Source organism: Setaria viridis, chromosome 9 (genome assembly GCF_005286985.2).
Source record: "Setaria viridis chromosome 9, Setaria_viridis_v4.0, whole genome shotgun sequence".
Lineage (NCBI taxonomy): Eukaryota > Viridiplantae > Streptophyta > Magnoliopsida > Poales > Poaceae > Setaria > Setaria viridis.
The window spans coordinates 15,294,770-15,315,553 of record NC_048271.2 but is presented as its reverse complement, the minus strand read 5'-3'; the positions used below and the strand labels follow the sequence as shown (position 1 = coordinate 15,315,553).

Below are 20,784 nucleotides of genomic sequence, written 5' to 3'. Positions count from 1 at the left end.
AAGGTGAAGCTACCTAAAAGGCAACTTTATTCCAGGGAACAATGTGGTGTAACCGAATCAGCACATTATGCTGCATACTCACCATCGCCTCATCAGGAACAAAGGCAAGGCCTGCTTTCTTGACTAAAGGAATGGGCACGAGAAGAACACTTGGAGCTTTCAACCCAGCTAATGAGGAGGTACCTATTCTTTCCTTTCCTACTGCACTTCTTATTGCTCTAATCTGTGCAAGTTGTTGATGAGGTAGTTGATGCAATGCTTATGGTTACCTTTATAAGGTGCTGATGGGAGAGCATGTAGGCTTTGCTACTTATAATGATAAATTCTACATAGTTTATGACACGACGTGCGTAACTGATCCTTTTGGTTTTCCCATTCTGGGAAATGGGTTCGTGGAGAGTGGAGAAGAAAGATGACCATGTGGTTTGTTCAAACTTCAAACCAAACTACCAGTATGCATTTGGTTCCGGTAGATGTCTGGTATCTGCCTTTGACGCATATTTGAGTCACGTTTTTGTGGAGAATGTTGTTAGGAATCTCAGACCAATCTATAAAGATGCGCACATGCCAAGTGTACTGTGTACATGATGATCCAAATGGCACCTGTATGGAGAACACTGCAGGTAACGGCACCTGTTTTTTTTTTTTTTGAAACTTTGATAACGGCACCTGTTAGTAACAGAAATATGAAGACGCTTCCTGCAGTGTTCTCGCCATTACTTGTTCGTGCAATTAGGTTCAGAAGGAAATGTGCAAATGCTTCTCTATCTTCAGCTATATGCTAGTACGCTAGTTATACCTTTTCATCTCTTTATATCCTTGTTCGTCCATGGTATGAGATAATGAGAAGTTGACTATCTGGCATTTTTGGCTGCCTCATAACGGCAATAACGCCATGTTTGCCTCCTTCGCTCGTCGGTTTCTTTATTTAAATCTTGAAGTTGTTTTCAGTAATTTACTATACCCTAATACTAAAGTGTTGATCAAAGCAAAACAAAAGAATCCTATTATGTTGTGCCTTTCGGCTTAAGATCTCCCTTTTAGTTGTGGCTCCAAATTAGTTTTTCAGTCCTTGTGTTTTAGAATCATTCAGAATCTTAAACAAACTTATTAGAAAACTATTTCCCTGCCAGATTCATGGTTCAAGAACATGGTGACCCACCAGGTGATGGGCTCGGACTGGTGAACGATGCGGGATGGGACTAATCTGATGTGTAAAACTGCTCGCTTTCCGCTAATCCGGACTTGGTTTAATGGTATCATAATCTTGCTTCGTTCCAGGTCTCCACTCCGTTTTCCATGCCAGGTGTTGACCTGACATACGTGGAACCTATGCAGAACCCCGTCAGAAAGCAAAGGTGATCTTGCTCAGAAAAAAAAAGCATTGGTGTTAGGCTGTTAGCTGTCCTGCGAGATCCCATGTTTGATTTAATATTCTTGATTGGTGAATAATGAGATTATGATAGAGATATTGTATCTGTACGTTGTCAGTTGTCACTCTTGTTCTGACAAGTGGCAAGTATATTAATTTGTCAACAACTAACTTATTATGGCAGTATAGAGAATAGAATCGGGGTACGCTTATGCCCAAACTATCCAGCCGGCCCAAATTCGTGACCGGCCCAATTAGATACGACGATCCCCCATCTCCGTCTCCTCCTCTCTCCTGACCTCCTCCTTCCGCCGTCCGTGACGAACGCTTTCGCACCTCGCTCCCTCCCCAGGACCCCAGCTCCCCTCCCCTATCGATGGAAGAATTCCAGGATGACGCCCTCCGCGAGATCTCCCGACACCTTCCCTGCGTGGCGGACCGCGACGACGCGGCCGATGTCTGCAGGAGGTGGCGGGCGGCGCTCTCGGAGCCGCTGCCAGATCCCCCGCTGCCGCGGCAGCTGCCGTGGCTCCTCCTACCGTCCGCCGACTCGACGCGCGCCTGCTGCCTGTTCTGCGGCACCGGCAACGATGCCTGCGTCATCCGCCACAAGCTCACGGCCACGCATGGCGCTCGCTGCTTCGGGTCCTACAACGGCGCCTGGGTCTTCCTCGCCCGCGACCAGATCCGCCGCCATGCTGTCGTCAACATCCGCGACCATTGCCCCAATCGGGATGCCCGCTTCCTCTACCTGCCCGACGCGCTGGCCACTGGCCTAAACCATGGCCAGCGTGACATGGTCATCCTCGCGGCCACCCTCTCGTGCTCGCCCGATAACCAGAACTGCATCGGTGCTGGCATAGTCATGCAGTGGCAGTTCATCGCCGGCCAGCGGCAGGTGGCCTTCTGGCGCATGGGAGATCCAGTTGCAATGGCGTTGGATGCTGATGACATGTGCGATGCCTCTTTTGAAGTGGAGGATGTCCTGTTCCACGACGGATCATTCCGTTTCCTCACCCAAGGTGCTCACATCCGCGTCTGCACACCGGTCGTCAACCAAACCGGAGGCCTGCAGAGCATATCCAGCTCACTATGCTTATTCCAGGGCAGGGAGCAGCAGAGCCAGCTGGTGCCAGCTCGATACCTAGTGCAGTCCAGAGGCTCACTTTTGATGGTTGCTCGGTATGCTACTCAGTATTCTAGGCAGCTGCCAACAAATGGGTTTAAAGTGTACGAGATGATGGAGAAGCCAGTGAGCAAGGATGGTACGAGCAGGGTTGAGTACACCTGGAGGGAGTTGAAGTGTTTGGGTGGTCGGATGCTGTTCGTTGGGCGTGGATGCTCACGGTCCTACGATGTAGCTAAGTATCCTTGGAGTGGAATTGAAGGAGTTTATTTCGCAGATGACAGTGCGTTCAACGATACTGCGATGCTACTTCGTGGTGCTGATGACAAGAAATACCCATGCAGTGACAATGGGCTGTGGTCGGAGTCAGGAACTCCCAAGGTGCGACGATGCTATCCGGTGCAAGGACCGTCAAAGACTTCGTCTCCAATTTGGCTTCTCCCTTGAGATGGCATGTTTAGGCCAGTCCGTAAGTTTCCTATGTTTATTCAGTGATATGTGTGATTCAGATGTGCCTAGTGCATGATTTTGTAGCAATGGAACAGAGTAACAGTGGTTCTAGTGCTTCTAATATCAAATGAAGTTTAAATGACCTTCCTTGTGAGTATTCATTATAATAGTGAACTGAAGGAAGAGGCACAATTCTTCTCTTTGCCTAATAATTGTTTACACATGAAGAGTGCTCTCCATTTTGTTAGGTAGAAGAACCTAACAAGAAAATATTAAAAGGAATAAAACAGCTTAGATTAATTTGTACATTATGCTTTCCTATAAAAGAAATCATTAAGCCCACTGCAGTGCGATAATCATATTTGCAATTTTGAGAACTTGGATTCCTGTAACTATTGTGTAAAGATCATAATATTGGGGCACTGTCATTGTGTCACTCATGAACGGGTATATTTCCTTCTGTATCTTTCCTCTTAAAATTATTGAATGAACTTTTCGCAGAACATGGAAATCTGGTAAGCGCAGGTTAATTGCACAGGTGTTTTTTGGTTACGTGATATGGGGCTTCAAACTGGTTGCAACTTCTTTTCATTTGTTGAATGGAAAAAGAAAATTTGGTTGCTATCTTTCTACGTTTTATACAATTTCATACAGAAAAGTTGTTTCCTGCTATGATTTTTGCCTGTGGCTTTTTATCATCATTATCCTCGCTAAGTTTACATTTCTGGGATCAATTCTCACCAAGCCATGTTTTTAATGGTTCAGGTAGTGAAAATTACACATAATTTAGCTTAAATAGCCGCCTTCTTAATACAATGATATGCAGTTCTCCTGCTTGTTCGAGAAAAAAATTAGCTTAAATAGTAGCAATCACATGGGCTTTTGGCAAAGAAAAAAAGAATTTGATCCCTCAGCTTCTTACTGCACGTACCACTTTCCTGGCTGATACCTGGCAATATTTCTGTGCAACATTCGTTTCCTTGGAAGAAATGATCCCTACTCCTGCCCATTAAAACAAGGTGAGACAGCATAATTCAGAAGTGGCTTTGTTTGATAGAATAAAGTAGTATAACTAACTCAGCACTTTCTCCTGCAGAGTCATCATCATGTAAGTCAGCACTTTGTTGCAGTCATCATCTTGTCTGCTATGTAAAGATTTTTTTACTCAAAACCTAGGATTTTGTCAACACATGGTTACCTGATTACCTCTTGTTTGCATGTTACATTACATATCAAGTGTCAACTAGCATCTATGTAGAACTGAATTTATGACGATGTGCACCAAGTTCAGGAAACCACTTACACTTAGTGTGGCACTTGATTGCTTTTTTACACAGACAATACAATGTTAGGTTATCTGTTTATTTTCCTCGAATGTTATGCTAAGAAGAAGAAGGGAATCCAAGATGACTCATATAACGCACGCACACACATAGACCAAGAGGTCCTCAGACAGTGTAATATACATTTTATGTGCATCTATTTTGAAACAACATTTAGCTGCATGACACTTCCCATTTTCTTACACTCATTAGCAGTTTTTGACCCTTCAGTTTTGTTTTTGTTCTGATCGACCAGTTCATTCAATGCAATCAATCAGTTCATTCAATATGATTGATTAGTGTATTTGACAATACGGAATCCTTCAAAGACATCATTGGGAAACTTTTCTTTCCAATCAATGTGATTGATCAATTCTACATGTTCAATGTACATATACCATTTCAAGATGGTATGCAGTTTCAGACTATAGAACTACGTGCATCATCTCAACTCCGAAATTGCATGACGAAGATATCTGAATGACTTCTCGTAGCTAATCAAACCCATTAACCAAAAATCAAAGCCATCAACAGTAACTAGATCAATATACTTCTCATCAGGATTGTATAACTTTCCCCGCACTGAAGCACCCTTTACCCTCTTTGCGGAAATCAACACTTGCAGAGGTTACAAATTTTATTAGCTTTAACTTCGAGTATGCCCAAATATCTTTGTGCCGCATTTCCTATCTGATAAACTATAGCCTACAGGTACTATATTGGGGAGGAGATTCTGCTTCAATTACCTTGTAAGGCACCCTTGTACTGCCTACTTTGTGTGATGCTAAATTCAAAGGCCTGTCACTGTGGAAAGCAATTTTCTCAGTTGAGATGAAAAGCATTCCAGCTATTGGACCAGCTGTGGTTGAAAGATAGCATGGAAAGCTTTCACTAGTTTCTCCTCTTTCTCGACTTCAAAGTATTCTCTGAAGACTATGAATACTGCCAGCTTTGAGCACCTTTGCACTGAAGCTTAGTTTACCTTCAATAGTTGCTGAAGTTTTTGCTCCCAGAGTTACTACAAAGAAAAAGGATTTGCATCAGTGATCTGAACCCTTGCATGTAGTTATCTGTTTCTAGCTCAGTTTACTCATCCGATGAATGAAGGAACTCTTATCTGTATCATGCAAAGGGTATCAAATCAGTATGGGCACACAAAATAAAGTTATTGCACAAGGAGAACTGGGGAAGCAGGCTGTGCGATTCTTACTCCTTTTGTGAATCAAGGCAGAACAGGAAGGTTTTTGTTGTGTTTCCTCATCGGCATATGCAAACGAAACCAATGGAATTAAAATGACATGCTCCTGGGTGAAACTCTCCATTGCTTCGAGAAGCTCTATCTACAATTCTGCTTGGATGCTTGGATTTCTTCGTTGCCTGTGAGAAGTTGATGCCTGCTAGTGCCCAGAGTCTGAGCCATAGATGTGCATTTATATGGTGAAGCTACCAAAAAGGTAACTTTATTCCAGGGTACAATGTGGTGTAACTGAATCAGCACTTTATGCTGCATACTCACCATCGCCTCATCAGGGACAAAAGCAAGGCCTGCTTTCTTGACTAAAGAACTGGGCATGAGCAGAACAGTTGCAGTTTTCAACCCAGCCAATAGGGAGGTACCAATGCTTTCCTTTCCTAATCCTCTTTCTATCGCTTACCTGTACCACAAGGTGTTGATGAGACGGTTGATGACAAGCTTATAGTTGGTTCTATAAGGTTCTGAGGGGAGCACATATAGGTTTTGCTACTTATATAATATAATGAACTCTAACTAGTCTATGACGCATAGTGCATAACTCATTCTTCCCATTCAGGAAATAAGTTCATGGAGAGTGGAGAGGAAAGTAAAACATAAAAGTGGTTGGTTCAAAACTGAAACCAAAACACCAGTGTACACTTGGTTCTGGTACATGTCTCCCTTTCACGCATACTTGAGCCACATTTTGTTGAAGAATGTTTGGAATCTCAAACTATCTAGAAAAGTGTGCACATTTTAAGTTTTCATGACAAGATCGACGCCACCTGTGTGGTGAAGATGTGTGTATCATGAATCTGATGCTAAGTATGGAACAGAAGAGTAACAGAAATTAAAAGACGTTTTCTTCTGTGTACTCATCATCACATATTTGTGTACTTATGTTCAGAATCAAACCGTATTTACTGATACCGGGAGGAAGGAAAAGCAGAAATGCTTTAATGCTTCAGTTATGCTAATGTGGTAATTAGTCAATTTGAGTTCGTATAGCTTGCTCACCCATGATATAAGTTGACTATCTGGCACTAATGACGCCATCCTTGCCTCGTTGGCTTATGAGTTTCTTTTATTTAAATCTTGAAGCTGTTTTCAGTAATTTACTATACCTCAATGCTACACCGTCGATGAGCACAAAGCAAAACAATGCTATTCTGCTGAGCCTTTCGGCTTAAGATGTTCCTTTTAGCTGTGGCTCCCCATTTGTGTGCCTTTTCACTTGCACCTGTGGGCCACAGCATTGTCTTTCTAATCATTTAGAACTTATTATACAAACATTTTTTGTGCCAGATTCATAGTTCGAGAACATGGTGGCCCAGATGATGAGCTCGGACTCGTGAATGATGTGCAATGGGACTAGTCTGATGTGTAAACTAGTCTCTTTCTGCAAATACGGACTTAAGGATATCATAATCTATTAATCTTGCTTTGTTCCAGGTCTCTGCTGCGATTCCCATGCCTGGTGTTGACCTGAAATTCGTGGAACCTATACAGAACCCTCTCAAAAAGTGATGTTTCTCGATAAAGCCACCGGTATGAACTGTCTGGTGACATCCTTTTGTTCAGTTTTAAAATTGTTGATATTTATAATTATTTTATGTTAGAGATATTTTATCCGCACTTTGTCTCTTGATCTGACATTTGGCAAATCCATTCTGCATGAATATGACTAAGACCCAGTAAAGCTACCCAACTCTACATTCTATTCATCGATGTGTCAGATCCCAGTAACCATTTGTTGACATGTGATGACGGTATAGGAATAATATTGTCCACTGTGTTTGCCTGAAATCTATTCCTGCATGAGGAAGGGTTACATTTTTTCTTCCCTTGAACGATCAACACATTAAATTATGTAGTTTCGTCTTGTAAACCTTGGTGCATGAACAACCTTGCTTATTTATTTATATAAATATATACTTAGTCCGTTCCAAATGATTGGTCACTTGGTCAGTCAAAGTTTGATGAGTTTGCCTTAGGACAAAAGACCAATAATTTGAAATGGAGGAAGTACTTAGTAAGGTCCTCCTGTACTATTAGCCTTGATAAATGTATTTGAGAATAACGTATCCTTCAAAAACATCACTAAAAAGTTTGCTTTCCTTTTGTGATTGATAAATTTTATCTGTTCAATCAATGTACATGTACCATATCGACATGGCATGCAGTATATTCCTGACTACAGAACTACATGTATCATCTCAACTCTGAAATTTCATGCTGAAGATATTTGAATGACTTTCTATAGCTGATGAAACCTGTAAACAAAAAACGAAGCCATCAACAGTAACCACGTCAGCATGCTTCTCATCAGGATTGTACAAAATTTTTCGTACAGCAGCAGTCTTTGTCCTATTTGCAGGATCAAGACTTGCAGAAGGTTCATATTCATCAGCTTGGACTTCCAAGTGCATGTCCAAATATGTCTTTAACTTTAGAATATATCAAATGAGGCGACCTCGGCGAGTAATCGCAGTGGCCATGTCAGTAATTTTTTTCCCCACCGTCCGATTCCAATTTTACGGCTTCAATTTGCCAACACCCACGATTAACCGCTCCTGGCTGCTCTCCGATTGGGTAGAAGCTTCGCGAGATTTTTTTTTGGCTGTGCGCCACGGTAAAATATCTGCCCATCTCCTTCTCCTCATCCCCTCCCCATGGCCTCGTCCTTCCCTCTACCCTAGTGCATCCGCTCCATCCTCACCGCTGCCCTGAGCGCCGTTCCATGTTGGAGGTATGCCCTAGAGACAATCATAGAGATGATGATATCTTATTGTATCCATGATTTGTATATTGTGTTAATTGAATATCCATTAAAGGCTACTTGAATTGATCTGCAATTATGTGAATTGTACGTGGAACTCTTTACTTGTATGGTTATTCTAAAAGTTGTCCCTAGTCGGAGCTCATATGTGGACACACATGAATATTAGACTAGTACATGTATTAGTTGATGATTATGTTTCACAAGTCATGGACATGGAGATGTCAAACTAATAATGTAGGCATATGTAGAGACATGTGCAACGACTGACCCAACGCGAGAAGTAGTTCTCTCTTTACACAACATGTACGCTTTGTCCTTAGATCTGAGATTGTCGCATGTACTCAAGATGTGGATCGACTTACTTAGGGGCTATCAAACGCTACACCGTAACAGGGTAGTTAAAAAGGTACCTTTCGAGTTTGTCAGGAAGCATGCTGTGAGGCATGGTCAATCAAGATGGGATTTGCCCCTCTCTGATTGAGAGTGATATCTCTGGACCCCTCGAGTGATCGAATCCGGAAATGCATGGCCATGCTACGTACGGTTAAGAGTTAACCTACAAAGGGATTCCGAATCACAGGATCGAGAAAGAGCGGTCGGCTTGAAGCTAGACCAAATATCGTGAGGCAAAGGGAATAGCATGTACATAATGTTGTGACAGTTCGTCTGATATGATCTTCGTGTGCGTATAGGAGTTGACACGTCTTGCTATAGGCCGCTACCGACTATTGGGCCAAGTAGGAGTACTCGGGCCATGTCTATACGTATTCGAACCCATAGGGTCACACACTTAAGGGGCTGGAAGCCCAATTCGGATATGATCCGAGTTGGATCAGGTTTAGAAGTACTAATGGGCCTCGGACCCAGAGGCCCGTCAGGAACCTCTATAAATAGAGGGGGGGGGGGGGGGCGCCCTAGGGTTTCATCCCTTTTGGTCGAAACACACCTGCCGTGCCTCCCACGCCCTCGCCCAGTTGCAACTCGCGGACCTAGCAATCCAGCTTGCGACGCTTCCTCCCTGCACGTGTGGATACCTTGGAGGTGTTGCACCTGCAGCACTTGGACGAGCCGCTGACGAGCCACGACGAGCCGCGGCACGAGGACGATCTTGTTGCACGTGGACGAGCTGCTGAGGAGCTGCTCGACATCGACGTAATCGACTACGTGTTCGACTATGCTGATCGACTTCGCTGCCGCGACGCGATTCTCCATCTTTCGCACCAGTGCATCGAGTGGTAATCCCTTGATTCATATACAACAGTTTTTCTGGTTTTACGCGGTAGAAAAATTTTGTTTTGCGGTAGCGTAGCCTACCTCATAGCCCAACATTCCACCCTTCCTCCAACCTCCTCCCTTCCCATGGCAAGCAGTCCAGGCAGCATCCGTCCTCACATACACTGGCTGCTGGCACCGCAGGATTGTCCCATGCGCCGCCCCTCCTGGTGACGACGAGACCGTTACGCCGCTCCTGGACATTGCCACGGGCTCCCCTCGTGTGCTGCTACTGGTTGCTGTGCGGTGTTAGAGCGAGGCCGCTGCGGCGGTGCTGCAGGTGCCGTGGCTGGCCTCGACACCACGCTCGTTACGGGCCGCCTTTGATGCATCTTCCCTTGCTGCTGGTTTTGGGTTTCTGTTTGTTATTATTAGTGATTGCATAAATACATACTCTATTTGCTATTTGTGCTGGATTCGGACCTCGATTTGTACTTCCTGTCCTTGGATTGACATTTGCCTGCTGTTCATTCTTCATCTGCCAATCTAATGATGCTTCTCTGCTCTTTTATGTGTAGGTTAGGGGAAAATGGTGCCCAACTGTGCGAGAGCTTCTGACCTTCGCCGCATATAAAAAGAATGCATTTATTGTAGGTTTTCATGTACTTCATCTGACCTTTACTTGGCAAAAGGTATGAACTACAAAATGTCCCTTAGTTTGGCATGTCAGATTCTCTTATCACTATGCATTTTAGTTATCATACGTGGTGCATCTTCAAGTTCCATTTTTAATGGAAATCTTCTAGCCACTTATGGTGTCAAATATTCTCTCGCATTTAAATTTTGGAACTCAAAAGTCAGGATGAATAGTTCTTCAATTTGCATGCCTAGATACAACTGATGGAGATATAGTTCTTCGTAATTGCAGTGAAAAGTGTCTTGAAGCTTTCCATGGAGATACTTAAAGGTTTCGAGATAGGGCTGCCTCATAATAAAATTGCCTTTTTCTTTGAAGAATGTTTGGTTACTTTCTTGAGAAGTGCAGATTCTCTACGACATAGCTACTGCCTATGCAGAACATACACATAGGTTCATAGTCTATAATAATCTTGAGCTTCCTTGTAACATCCAGTTATGTCCTTTTTATATATACAAATAATATGAGTATTTCAATATTATGGAGCCTGCATATACAAAGTTCTGTAGGATACTTCCATGTACAATGTAAGTTTAGGATTATGAGAGTTTTGCAGGGCTAACAATAGAGATCTTGATATGATCATTGATCAGTGCAACAATGCTTGCTGTTCTGCTGCCCTTGTAAATGCCATCTTGCTTGTATGCACTCCCAAATCGTAGCTGCATTTTGGATTTGGCAAAATGGCTTATTACTTCCAATATGCAATCAGTTAAGAATCACTTCAACTGGAACTTTATGCGCTCCAACAGATTTTTCTCTAGGATTTCTCCCAAAACAGATATTTTAAATTTTAATACCTAATGATTCTTCTATTTTAGGTTCCGTATGCATTTCATTGCAGTTCGTAAAATGGATCCAACTGAATACCTATCTAGATTTAAATTTCAAAATGCTTTGCTAGTGATAATCTTCTTGGAACTGAGGCATGTGCAGCCTATTTTGGCAGGTGAGATTCTGTTTGAAATTGTTTGTTCATTTAGACCTACAGCACAAAATGGTGGTGTGTAGAACTCACTGACACATTTTTTGTTGCTATGTGGCTTCTGTCTAAGGTGTGGTATCCTAATTTGTGGTTATATTGTTATCAATGCACATCTGATTCCATGAAAATAAAACTATGTCTCATATAAAATATTAGTGCATGCAGACATTTTATCTTTATAATGCTCGGTAAACATCTGATTTTTTTTTTGCAGTGTTCCAATTAGATCTTTGGGCTGCATTGGTGATGCTCTTCCCTCTTGTATTCATGCCAATGTTTGAATTAGAAAATGGTGTGGTCTCTCTTGTGAGATTGAAAAAACTCTTGACCTTCCTTGCAGGAACACATTATTTATGTTGACACATGGTACTGTTTTCTGTATGTTTGTTGTGGACAACTTCTTTGGCAAGAAGTTCCACTGCAGGAACAAGGGCCCGCCTCCTCCAGAAGAGGCTAATTAGTTTAGATTCAGATTAGAGGTCGAGTCCTAGTTAGTTGGGATTTTGTAAGCCGGCTCATTATATAAGAGCCATAGGCGCAATAGATCAGTTTAAGCAGAAGATAAACCTCAAAGCTCAGAGCCTCCTAGGGAGGGCGAGTTGGTTGTCTATCAATCTGCCATTGTGTTCTAGCCAATCAACTAGCCATACCATCTCTGGTATCAGACTCAGGTTCCCCCCCTTGACAGAAAAGCTCATCCTTGAGCTTGAAATCTGGGTAGCTCTCCTTGAAGGTGTGTCAAGCAGCTCCCAAGTAGCATCAGCAGCTCCACGACCAGCCCATTGTACCAGAAGATCCTAGGAGGTGGCTGTTGGCTTGGCATGCACCACTTTCTCCGGAGTAGGCACCGCGCGGCCATGAACCACGGGTGGCAAGGCGACGATGTGCTCAGGCACAGGACCTTGGTGCTTCTTCAGAAAGACCACATGGAAGACATCATGGATCCTAGCCTTTGGAGGTAGGCGAAGACGGTATGCCACCGGACCAATGCGTTCGACCATTTGAAAAGGCCCATAGAAGCGGGGAGCAAGCTTGGTGTTGGACTTGTTAGTGATGGCCACGGCCAAGCGTTGATGCAGGCGCAGCCATGCCCACTCGCCCACCTCAAACTCCAGCCTTCTGCGGTGGTAACAAATTCATAATCTAGTATATGGCTCTCCAACAAAGTTCATGTTCAGACCTTACAATGCCTAAATGTTATCGTGGTGAAGGTAAAATTTTCTTTTCTTTCGAGCTTCACTTGCTGGTAAGAGCATGTCATTCATGTAAGGTTCATATTATTCTGTTAATTCTTTGCCATTTCGGTGTAAATATTTTTCCACTACCTAGCCTGCCATCTTCAATACCATTGTTTGCTTCAAATGTCTGTTGGCTAGAGAAACTTATTCAAATGATAAAAAAGGATTATGATTGAAGAAGTTCTAGGTTCCTAATGTAAACTAATTGTTTTACTAATTCCATAATCACCTGTTACTTTCGAGACCTGTCTACCTAGCATGTGCTCCCAAAAGGTTAACTGGAGGTGATTTGTTTGTTCCAACACAAGATCAATTTGCATATAGTGTCAAACCTTTTCATTTGTTTTTTTACAGTTATGATCATTTACGGTTTTATTGCTACTTTACCAAATAATATGTCCTAAAGAAAGAATGTCAGACCATGGAAGTTCGATCCAACATGAGGAATTTATCTATGAGACGACAGTAAAAAAAAGGCAAGCTGTCCTGCTGTTTGCTGGTGTGATAATCAAGATTCAATATCTTTGAGGTTTGTCCATCAGTATCCTCATCCCTTTTGCACAATTCATGATCCCTTTGCCTTTTAAAACTTCAATCAATTTTTTTTTGTGCGCGATCTTTCCCATGCTATGCCAGCATGACCACGATGCTATTGTTTACTGCATACGGCTGCAACCTTTGTGGCACCCCTGTAGGTTCCAGTTTCCATCTGCCAGCAGATGGTTCTATTCTTCCAAATGTGTAACATCTATTTTTTAAAACTCAACTGTTTTTCTTACGGAATATAATATATCAAAATCTACTGGCCAAATTTTCTCTATAAATCTTCAGTGCTTGCGTTACTGGAGGTGCTTTTGGAAGTAAAAGTTTTTTGAGCGAAATACACTAGGGGAAACCCCTACTGTGTTATTTATTATATAGATAAAAAAGACAGGTTAAAGAAAAAACTAGAAAGAGAAACTTCACAGAAGGCTGTTTAGCCAAACAGAAACACTGTGACTAAGAGGGGGTTTTAATCAGTGCACGTGAAGCTTTACTGTCCGTGCAAAGCAACTTTTCCAAGACTCGAAAGAGGCCTGAGTTCCTCTGAAGATCTGCGCATTTTGTTGTTTCCATATTTCCCATGCTGAAATAACGAAGACTTCCATGAAGAATTGGTGTTGACATTCCATCCTAGCCTTTTGGATTGTGTCAGAGAATCTGATTGCGTGATCCCAAGAAATGCCGACAAAGTTCCAACATCTGGTGCTGAAGGGACATTCGAAGATCAGATGATATGTGGTCTCCTCTAGATCTAGGCTGCATAACACACAATTGTAGTTTTCCCCTTCAATCTTGTAATTCCTTCTTCTTAGCAAGTTTTTTAGAATTAAGTCTGTCTTTGAAAATTAGCCACATGAAGATGTTTAGTTTTTTTTGGTTACTTCTGCTTTCCAGATCCAATCAAAAGGAGGTGGTGGTGTAATAGATCTGAATAATAGTGAATAATACTTTCTTGAAGAGTAGTTGCCATCTCCCCAACAGTATTTCCAGCCGTCCCTCTGATTGTTTGCTGCTGCACTTGCCCAACTTTCCCTTGCAAAGTTTGCAGTTCCTCCAATGCCTGTTGTGACAGTGATATATGGAAGTGTCTGTGGTGAGCTGTCCACCAGAAATTGAGCTAGTGACACATTTTCATCTTTTGCGAAGGAAAATAATCTGGGGAGTTGATCCCTAAGGTATGAACCGTTCCAGACATCATTCCACGTCAGTATTGTAGATCCATCTCCAGCCATACATGCAGTGATTCCTCTGTATTGATCACATAGTTTCATTATATCCTTCCACCGGAAAGAGCTCTTTGTTCGGGATTTGACTCCGCCAAACAGGAGAGAAGAGAGCAAATGGAGAAGTGAAGTCATAACTTGGAGAGAGAAGTGTGGGAGTGCTCAAAGAGTGAGTCCCCTCCTCAATACCCCTTGGGCCATTTATATAGAGGAGGATGGGGGTGGCAATTAGCCCTAAGCCCCCGATGGGTACAAAATTTACAACAACGCTTCCGACATACATGGGTCTTTACATGGGTCGAAAGGTGGGGGTGCTATGCGAAGCCCTTTTCCCCAACAGTAACCCTTAGCTACTTTGGTTTGGCTGACACAACAAAGCGAACTAGCTGAATTTATGGGGAAAAGCCTAGCTGCAATTTTCACTTCGGCCATGAGGACATGCCCCCTACCGCATCAACTTCCCAGCTGGACTCGGCTTCGCTAGACATCTTCGATTTCGCAACTTCGGCTTCGCCTTTTAGCTTCAGCTTCAACAAATGTAATCGAAGTAGAAATCCCCGTCGAAGTAGCGAAAGTAGATGAAGTAGAAACACGCTTCTTCCATGTAATTGATGTAGTCGAAGTAGTTGTTCCATCTCCTGTGTAGTCGATGAAGAAATTACATTTTTGATCACTGTTGATGTAGTTGACGTAGAGGAAGCAGAGAGCTGCTACCTTTATCCTGCGGAAGGCATCAACGCCTTCAAATCTTCGCTCACATGCGCCGGGCAAGTTCTCCATGATCCTACCCTAGCCCCTCTTGGCTGGTGCTTGTGTTGAAGATGGTAACGGAACTCCTGAGTCAAAGTAGTGGCGGAGGTGAAGTCGATGATGACGCCGGTGTCAAGCCCCTCGAACCGGATGATGTCGTTGAGTATGGAGGCGAAGTTGCTGGATAGCCCCTTTCTGGTACAATGTTGTCGAGGTCGAAGCAGACTATGTTGAAGTTGATGGCAAGCCCCTTGCTGGTTCAATGTTTAACAAACAGCTGCAAGCAAGTATTATATTTACTTTCACGTTTTCTAAGTATAATATCTTTTATAAATCTTTTTAACCTTTTTCTCCTATTTTATGTTCATGTTTTGACAAAAGTTTCCTTGGTCAGGGTAACGTGTACGAGAATACATGAAGTGGCTCGTCAACCTGAGTTCAATTTGTTTGTGCAACTTCGCTTTTTACGAGTTGACTTTTTATTCCCTTCACTCATGAAGGTGCTTTCATTTTTCCACGAAAGACTTTGCACTCCTTGAGTCTCCAGGAAGTCAGCGACACATTTCTGTGCGCTTTAAGTGAGTTTTGTGAACGATGTGGCTGTTCACAAATTCACTTATTCCGAGTCTCTCGCGCTTGCCAAAAGTGATTCCTCTTCGAAAAGTAGAGTGATTCCTCTTCGAAAAGTTTTCGAAGAGGCCAATCACTTCGGTATTTTCTCTTTTCTTTTCTTTCTTTTTTTTCTTGTGACATATGAGTATTATCCTCTTCGTATAGATGAAGCCAATAAGTTGTCCATTGTCAATAAGAGAAGTCCATTAGATGAATCTAATTATGCCCACTGTGATAGCCAAAGAGACATGCGCTAACCCATAAGTTTGGGTGGAAAACTATTTTCCAACTCAATTATATCATTATTAATAGCTTTGGTGAGAAATCCAATAATCCAAAGATCAAATCCTCGGTGAGGGAGATGAACAAATATGTATTGAACCTGCATGTTAGCAAAATGATACAAAGATCGAGAATATGTTGTATTCATTTCTGTAATGAAAGAGATAAACTCACATTTTAAAGCGAAAATGGAAACAAAGAGATAATCTTTAGAGGCATGCGCAATGAATAATATTTAAACGAAGTGAGAATACATATGAACATAAATGGTGTAGCTTACGTATAATAATGGTTATACATGTAACACTAGAAATGAAGACCCGAAGTGTCAGACTAGCTAGCTGTTTTGTGCTCTCAACCGGATATTCCAACTCCAGCATACAGCAAAAATAAATAAATAAATATTTTTGCACATTATTGATTAACCGAAGTCAAATATGAGTTAATTATCATGAAAAGAACATTCTAATAAAATAATGTCAGAGAAACGAAGTTAAGTTTCCTAAAATTTAATCCTCCGATCTTGCAAATGAAAAACGAAGTATCTCTTGGCCACCATGGCCAGCTTTTGTGTCAGCTACACTGATGGTGACGAAGTTATTTTAGTGGAGACCAAGGTTCGAACCCTCTTTTGGAGCCTTTTTGTCATGTATTTAACTTTCTTAAAAACAAATAATATTAAACTCTGATTTGTGCAATCAGAAGCAAGTTTAGCTCAATTGTTCAATTGAAAGCATCGAAGATGTCTCCCTGACACTATACCGTTTTTCCAGCCTGTACCTTTGCGCTGCCGAAGATGAAATTTGCTTTATAAAAAGAGGACAGCTATGTTTTATTTGTCTTAGTTTCAGGAAAACCGAAGTGACCAAACATATATACTATGGGGCTTGCTAGCGCCCGGATGTTCGACGGGAGCAACTCCCGACGGACGTATGCATCACTATCCGTTTTAAATCTGACGGCTACAGTACTACCACAATAAATACCACTAATTATCCGACATTCCGTTGCAACATCAAAATAAAATAGCTGCAACATCAAAAATCTATGGTTGCAACATGAAAAAGATGCGAAAAAAATAGCTCAATGTAAACATAATATTCGTGAGGAAAAATTCTCACCGCAACATTGAACACATGTTTCATGCAACATTTCTAAAAAATCATCATATGTTAAGTTGGGGTTGAGCTCGCACGGGAAGAAATATTGCAACATGAAAAATTGACAGATGAAACAATAAAAGCCAACTATTGCAAGATCAATCGTGCAACATCAGACGATACGTTCATCCGCAACACCCGTGCGCATCTACAACGCTTGCAACATCCAAGAATCCCTACTACAACATCGTGAGATACCTATTGCAACATGGCAGTCGGGGGGCTATCCGTTGATGATGAGGAAAAAAATCCGCTGCAACATCTGTTTCGTGTTGCATGGAACATTCAAATCTTTTATTGAAAATGCAACATCCAGATAAAACATGTGTGAAACATATGCAACATCCACATGAAACACTTGCAACATTCTTCTGAAACACTTGAAACATACATTTGCAACATGAAGCAAACCTTAGCAAGAGGAGCACTGTACCATGGGATCCGACGCTAGAAAACGATGCTGGAGGAGGATGGCGGCAGCCGGTGCGGCTCGTCCCTAGCCGCGGGGGAGCTGCAGCCCACGCCCGGCAGCGCCCCGACGCCCGACAGCCTTCCTCGTGAATCTCCCAGGCAGCCAAGCTCATTGTGGGCGGAGCAACTCCTTTAACAGCTGGCGTGGCTCGCCCCTTGGCCGCGGGGGAGCGGCGGCCCGCGTCCTGACGCTCGAGCAGCACCCGACGCCCTTCCCAGGCTCCGGCAGCATGCGTAGATTGGCCACGGCCTTGCCCCACAGAATCCATAAGCTCACGGGAATCGGGCAAAATCACGGCAATCCGCTGCCTCGCTCGTCGGAGTGCTGCCCGTGTCGCTGTCACGCTCACCACACTGACGCCGCTTCTCGCTGCCACGCTCGTCGGAGTGCCAAGCGTGCTGCTTATTCCTCCCCCGTCCGAGCGCTTCCCCGATGTCGTTCCCCCCATGCGGCCACTGCGCTCGTCGGAGTCTCATCGAGCTAAATGGTTGGAAATTGGAGAGAGAGAGAGCAGTTGGGAGAGATAAAGAATGAAAGTAGAAAAATATGTGGTGCAAGTTAGGCCACGTCATTTTATACTGTTCTAATTTAATTAACTAACAACACAAAGGTGACGGGATTAGAGCGTTCGATGCGTCGGACGTCCGCTCCTGAGCATTACCGATATACTATTTAAATGTAAGAATATATGTTTGTAACAAAAAGTGAGGCAATTAAAGTTGGTTAACTTGTCCACCACGTGACCAACAACAGGTCCTGTGTCATGAACTTCGTACCGGAATTACTTTGATAACCCCCTTTTTTTTATTATTTTTTTATCAAAGTCGATTTTGATAAACGAATTGCCTTTGCAAAATGCAAAGAAAACGAAGTCTTGGTGTGCCAGCTGCTGTGTGTGCACATGACCACAGACCGCATGCTGATATTCGAGCCCCTTGCAAGCTACAACCGAAGTTATTTAGGCACAATTTTTTCCAAAGACTATTATTTACACGCAATTTTTCTGGTAAATAGCGAAGTTGAACGTTGCTCAGCAGCGACAAGTCACGGATATTTTTGCTAGGGTTCACAAACCACTTCATCTGACATAATAAAAGAGCATAAACCCAAAAACGAAAACGAAGTGATCTGAACTGGTTGGTCTATCCCGCCTCCAGTTTTTTATTTATTTATCGAAGTCAATTTAAACAGACAAATGTCTTTGCAAAAGTCTTCAAACTGGTTTAACCCATCAGCGGGTACCGAAGTTGCAAATACTAGAGGTAACTAACGAAGTTATAAATTTGAGGACAACAGGGTTAGAAACCACTTCGGTGCATTTTTTGTGAGTGATATATCTAACCCTTAGTAAATTGAATAATATCAAGGTCCAAATTGAATATTCAATGAACTGTAGCTCAGTGGGGAGCGGTGTGATTGTCTTCACTGGATCGATGTTCAAAAGTGAACGAAGTTAAATTTGGTAAAATAAAATAAAATCTTATGCGCGTGCATCGGAAAACAAGGTCTTTATAGGCTATCCCGGACTGATGGTGTGGTGCTGGAGTCTTAGCACCCGAAGACATTTTTGCACGTTCTTTACAACTACCAATAAAAAACCATCATATTAAAATATTCCCCAGCAAAGGAAAAACTTGTCTGGTTAGCACAAACGAAGTTATTTTTGTTTGTTTGTTTTTGTTTTTTGAAGTTTCTCACAACTTTTGTGCCATTTAAATTTCAGAACGAAGTCGCCCGAAAGCTGACTGAAACCGACCACCCACATGCGAAGTCAAAAGGCGTGTCAGAGAAATGAAATTTTTTGCAACGAAGTCGAACTTAACTTCGGTAAATAAATGCATGATCCAGGCTACAACGTCCAAAGGAGTATTTCGCATAATTTGCAACCATATATTAGCCAAGAGTAAAACGAAGTTACAATGTTTCGAACCTGCAATCTCGTGGTTATGGAGTTGATCTCTTTCCACTGAGCTGAGGGTAGGATTACTATTTGACATTTGAAGAGATCGCTCCATATTGTTGTACAAATTGCTTCAATCAGCCCAATGAATGCACTTGTGGCCATAATTTATTTAAACACAAGGAGCGAAGTTGAATGATGATGAAATGTCCATGCAGTTTCTCACTCGGAAGAACCATTAAATTATCTGGTTAAGAAATTTCAAAGGTGATTGCATATCGTTGAGTTTGCAACCGTTTATATGAATGGAATCCGTGATAAAGTTCCTTGGTTACAAAATTTAATGTTAGGGGTGTTTGGCAACACTCCACTTCCGAAAAAATAACTCCACTCCACCAACTCCATCTTTTTGCAGTCTCACTCCACCAACTCCAGAAAAGCATGGAGTTTATGTATGTGTTTGGCTGATTGCAGTGCTCTAGCTCCAAAAACATGAAGACTTATTGTGAATAGTCTATTTTACCCTTTGTGAACGGCTCACATGTCATTGTCTTCTCCTTTCTCTCCACCTCTCCCTCTCTCTCCTCTCTTCATGATGCCGCTTGGTGGTGACCGGCCGGCCAGCCCTCCACGGATCGCCTTGCCTCCAGTAGGCTGACCCCTCGCTTTCCCTCTCTTGATGTGCGCACGTCGAACTCCTGAGGCCGGAGTGTGGCGGAACCACCCCAAATTAATCTGACTAAAATGCACTTAAGTCGCCTGACACATGATCATGCACTTTAAGCAAGTCAACTTGGTCGTTCGTCGGATTTCATCCAATAAACCACTTACTCAGGATCGAGAAGCATTGCTCACACGAAGGTGAGTAGCATAGAGATTACAATATTCCCATCACGTTAACATAGTTCAACAATTTATTACATCAGAGTTTTCGAAATCCAAACAAGTTTGCAAGGTTCAACAAAGATGAAGTAAAATAGGCGGAAGCTAAACGTCGATACACGATATCATGATGAAGCCGATCATGACATCAATGATCCCTGCCTTCGCCGTCCGAGGAGGGATCCCACTCGACTGTCCAGCTCAGAGGGAGCTGGGTAGGCCAAGTGGTGCCAGCAACCACACTATCGACATTACCTGAAAAGTTAAGCCACAACAAGGCTTAGCAACTAATACTCAGCAAGACTGACCCGACAGGTGATAACTATTTTCACCAACTCCTAGACATGCCCGACTGGTGAATAAATCTAAATGAAACAACAGCGATGCGCCTGAAGTTAAAGCTTAGATATTACTCGATAAGCGGAACTTACAAATTGATCGGAGATCGTGTCGATGCAGCCCTGCCAACTCGTACGAACTCGTGAAAGGAAAAGATTTTAGCGAAGTCGCCAACTTGAAAGTAAAGTACAAGGACAAAGTAG

General features: G+C 42.7%; 2 protein-coding genes across 2 annotated transcripts; one reads left to right on the top strand and one right to left on the bottom strand.

The window, feature by feature from the left end:
* Nucleotides 1-1,659: 1,659 nt before the first annotated feature.
* On the top strand, nt 1,660-13,944 carry LOC117840975 (uncharacterized). The gene is made up of 5 exons (XM_072290589.1): nt 1,660-2,967; nt 4,982-5,724; nt 5,801-5,883; nt 6,810-7,052; nt 10,077-13,944. Exon 1 carries the CDS (start codon nt 1,749-1,751, stop codon nt 2,943-2,945), a length of 1,197 nt encoding a protein of 398 aa, XP_072146690.1. The 5' UTR covers nt 1,660-1,748; the 3' UTR covers nt 2,946-2,967; nt 4,982-5,724; nt 5,801-5,883; nt 6,810-7,052; nt 10,077-13,944.
* On the bottom strand, nt 3,706-5,184 carry LOC140221104 (putative GEM-like protein 8; the record flags this gene model as incomplete). Its single annotated transcript, XM_072290428.1, has 2 exons — nt 3,706-4,896; nt 4,970-5,184. Coding segments are annotated over 2 exons (399 nt in total), but the record flags the coding sequence as incomplete, so codon positions are not given.
* Nucleotides 13,945-20,784: the final 6,840 nt, after the last annotated feature.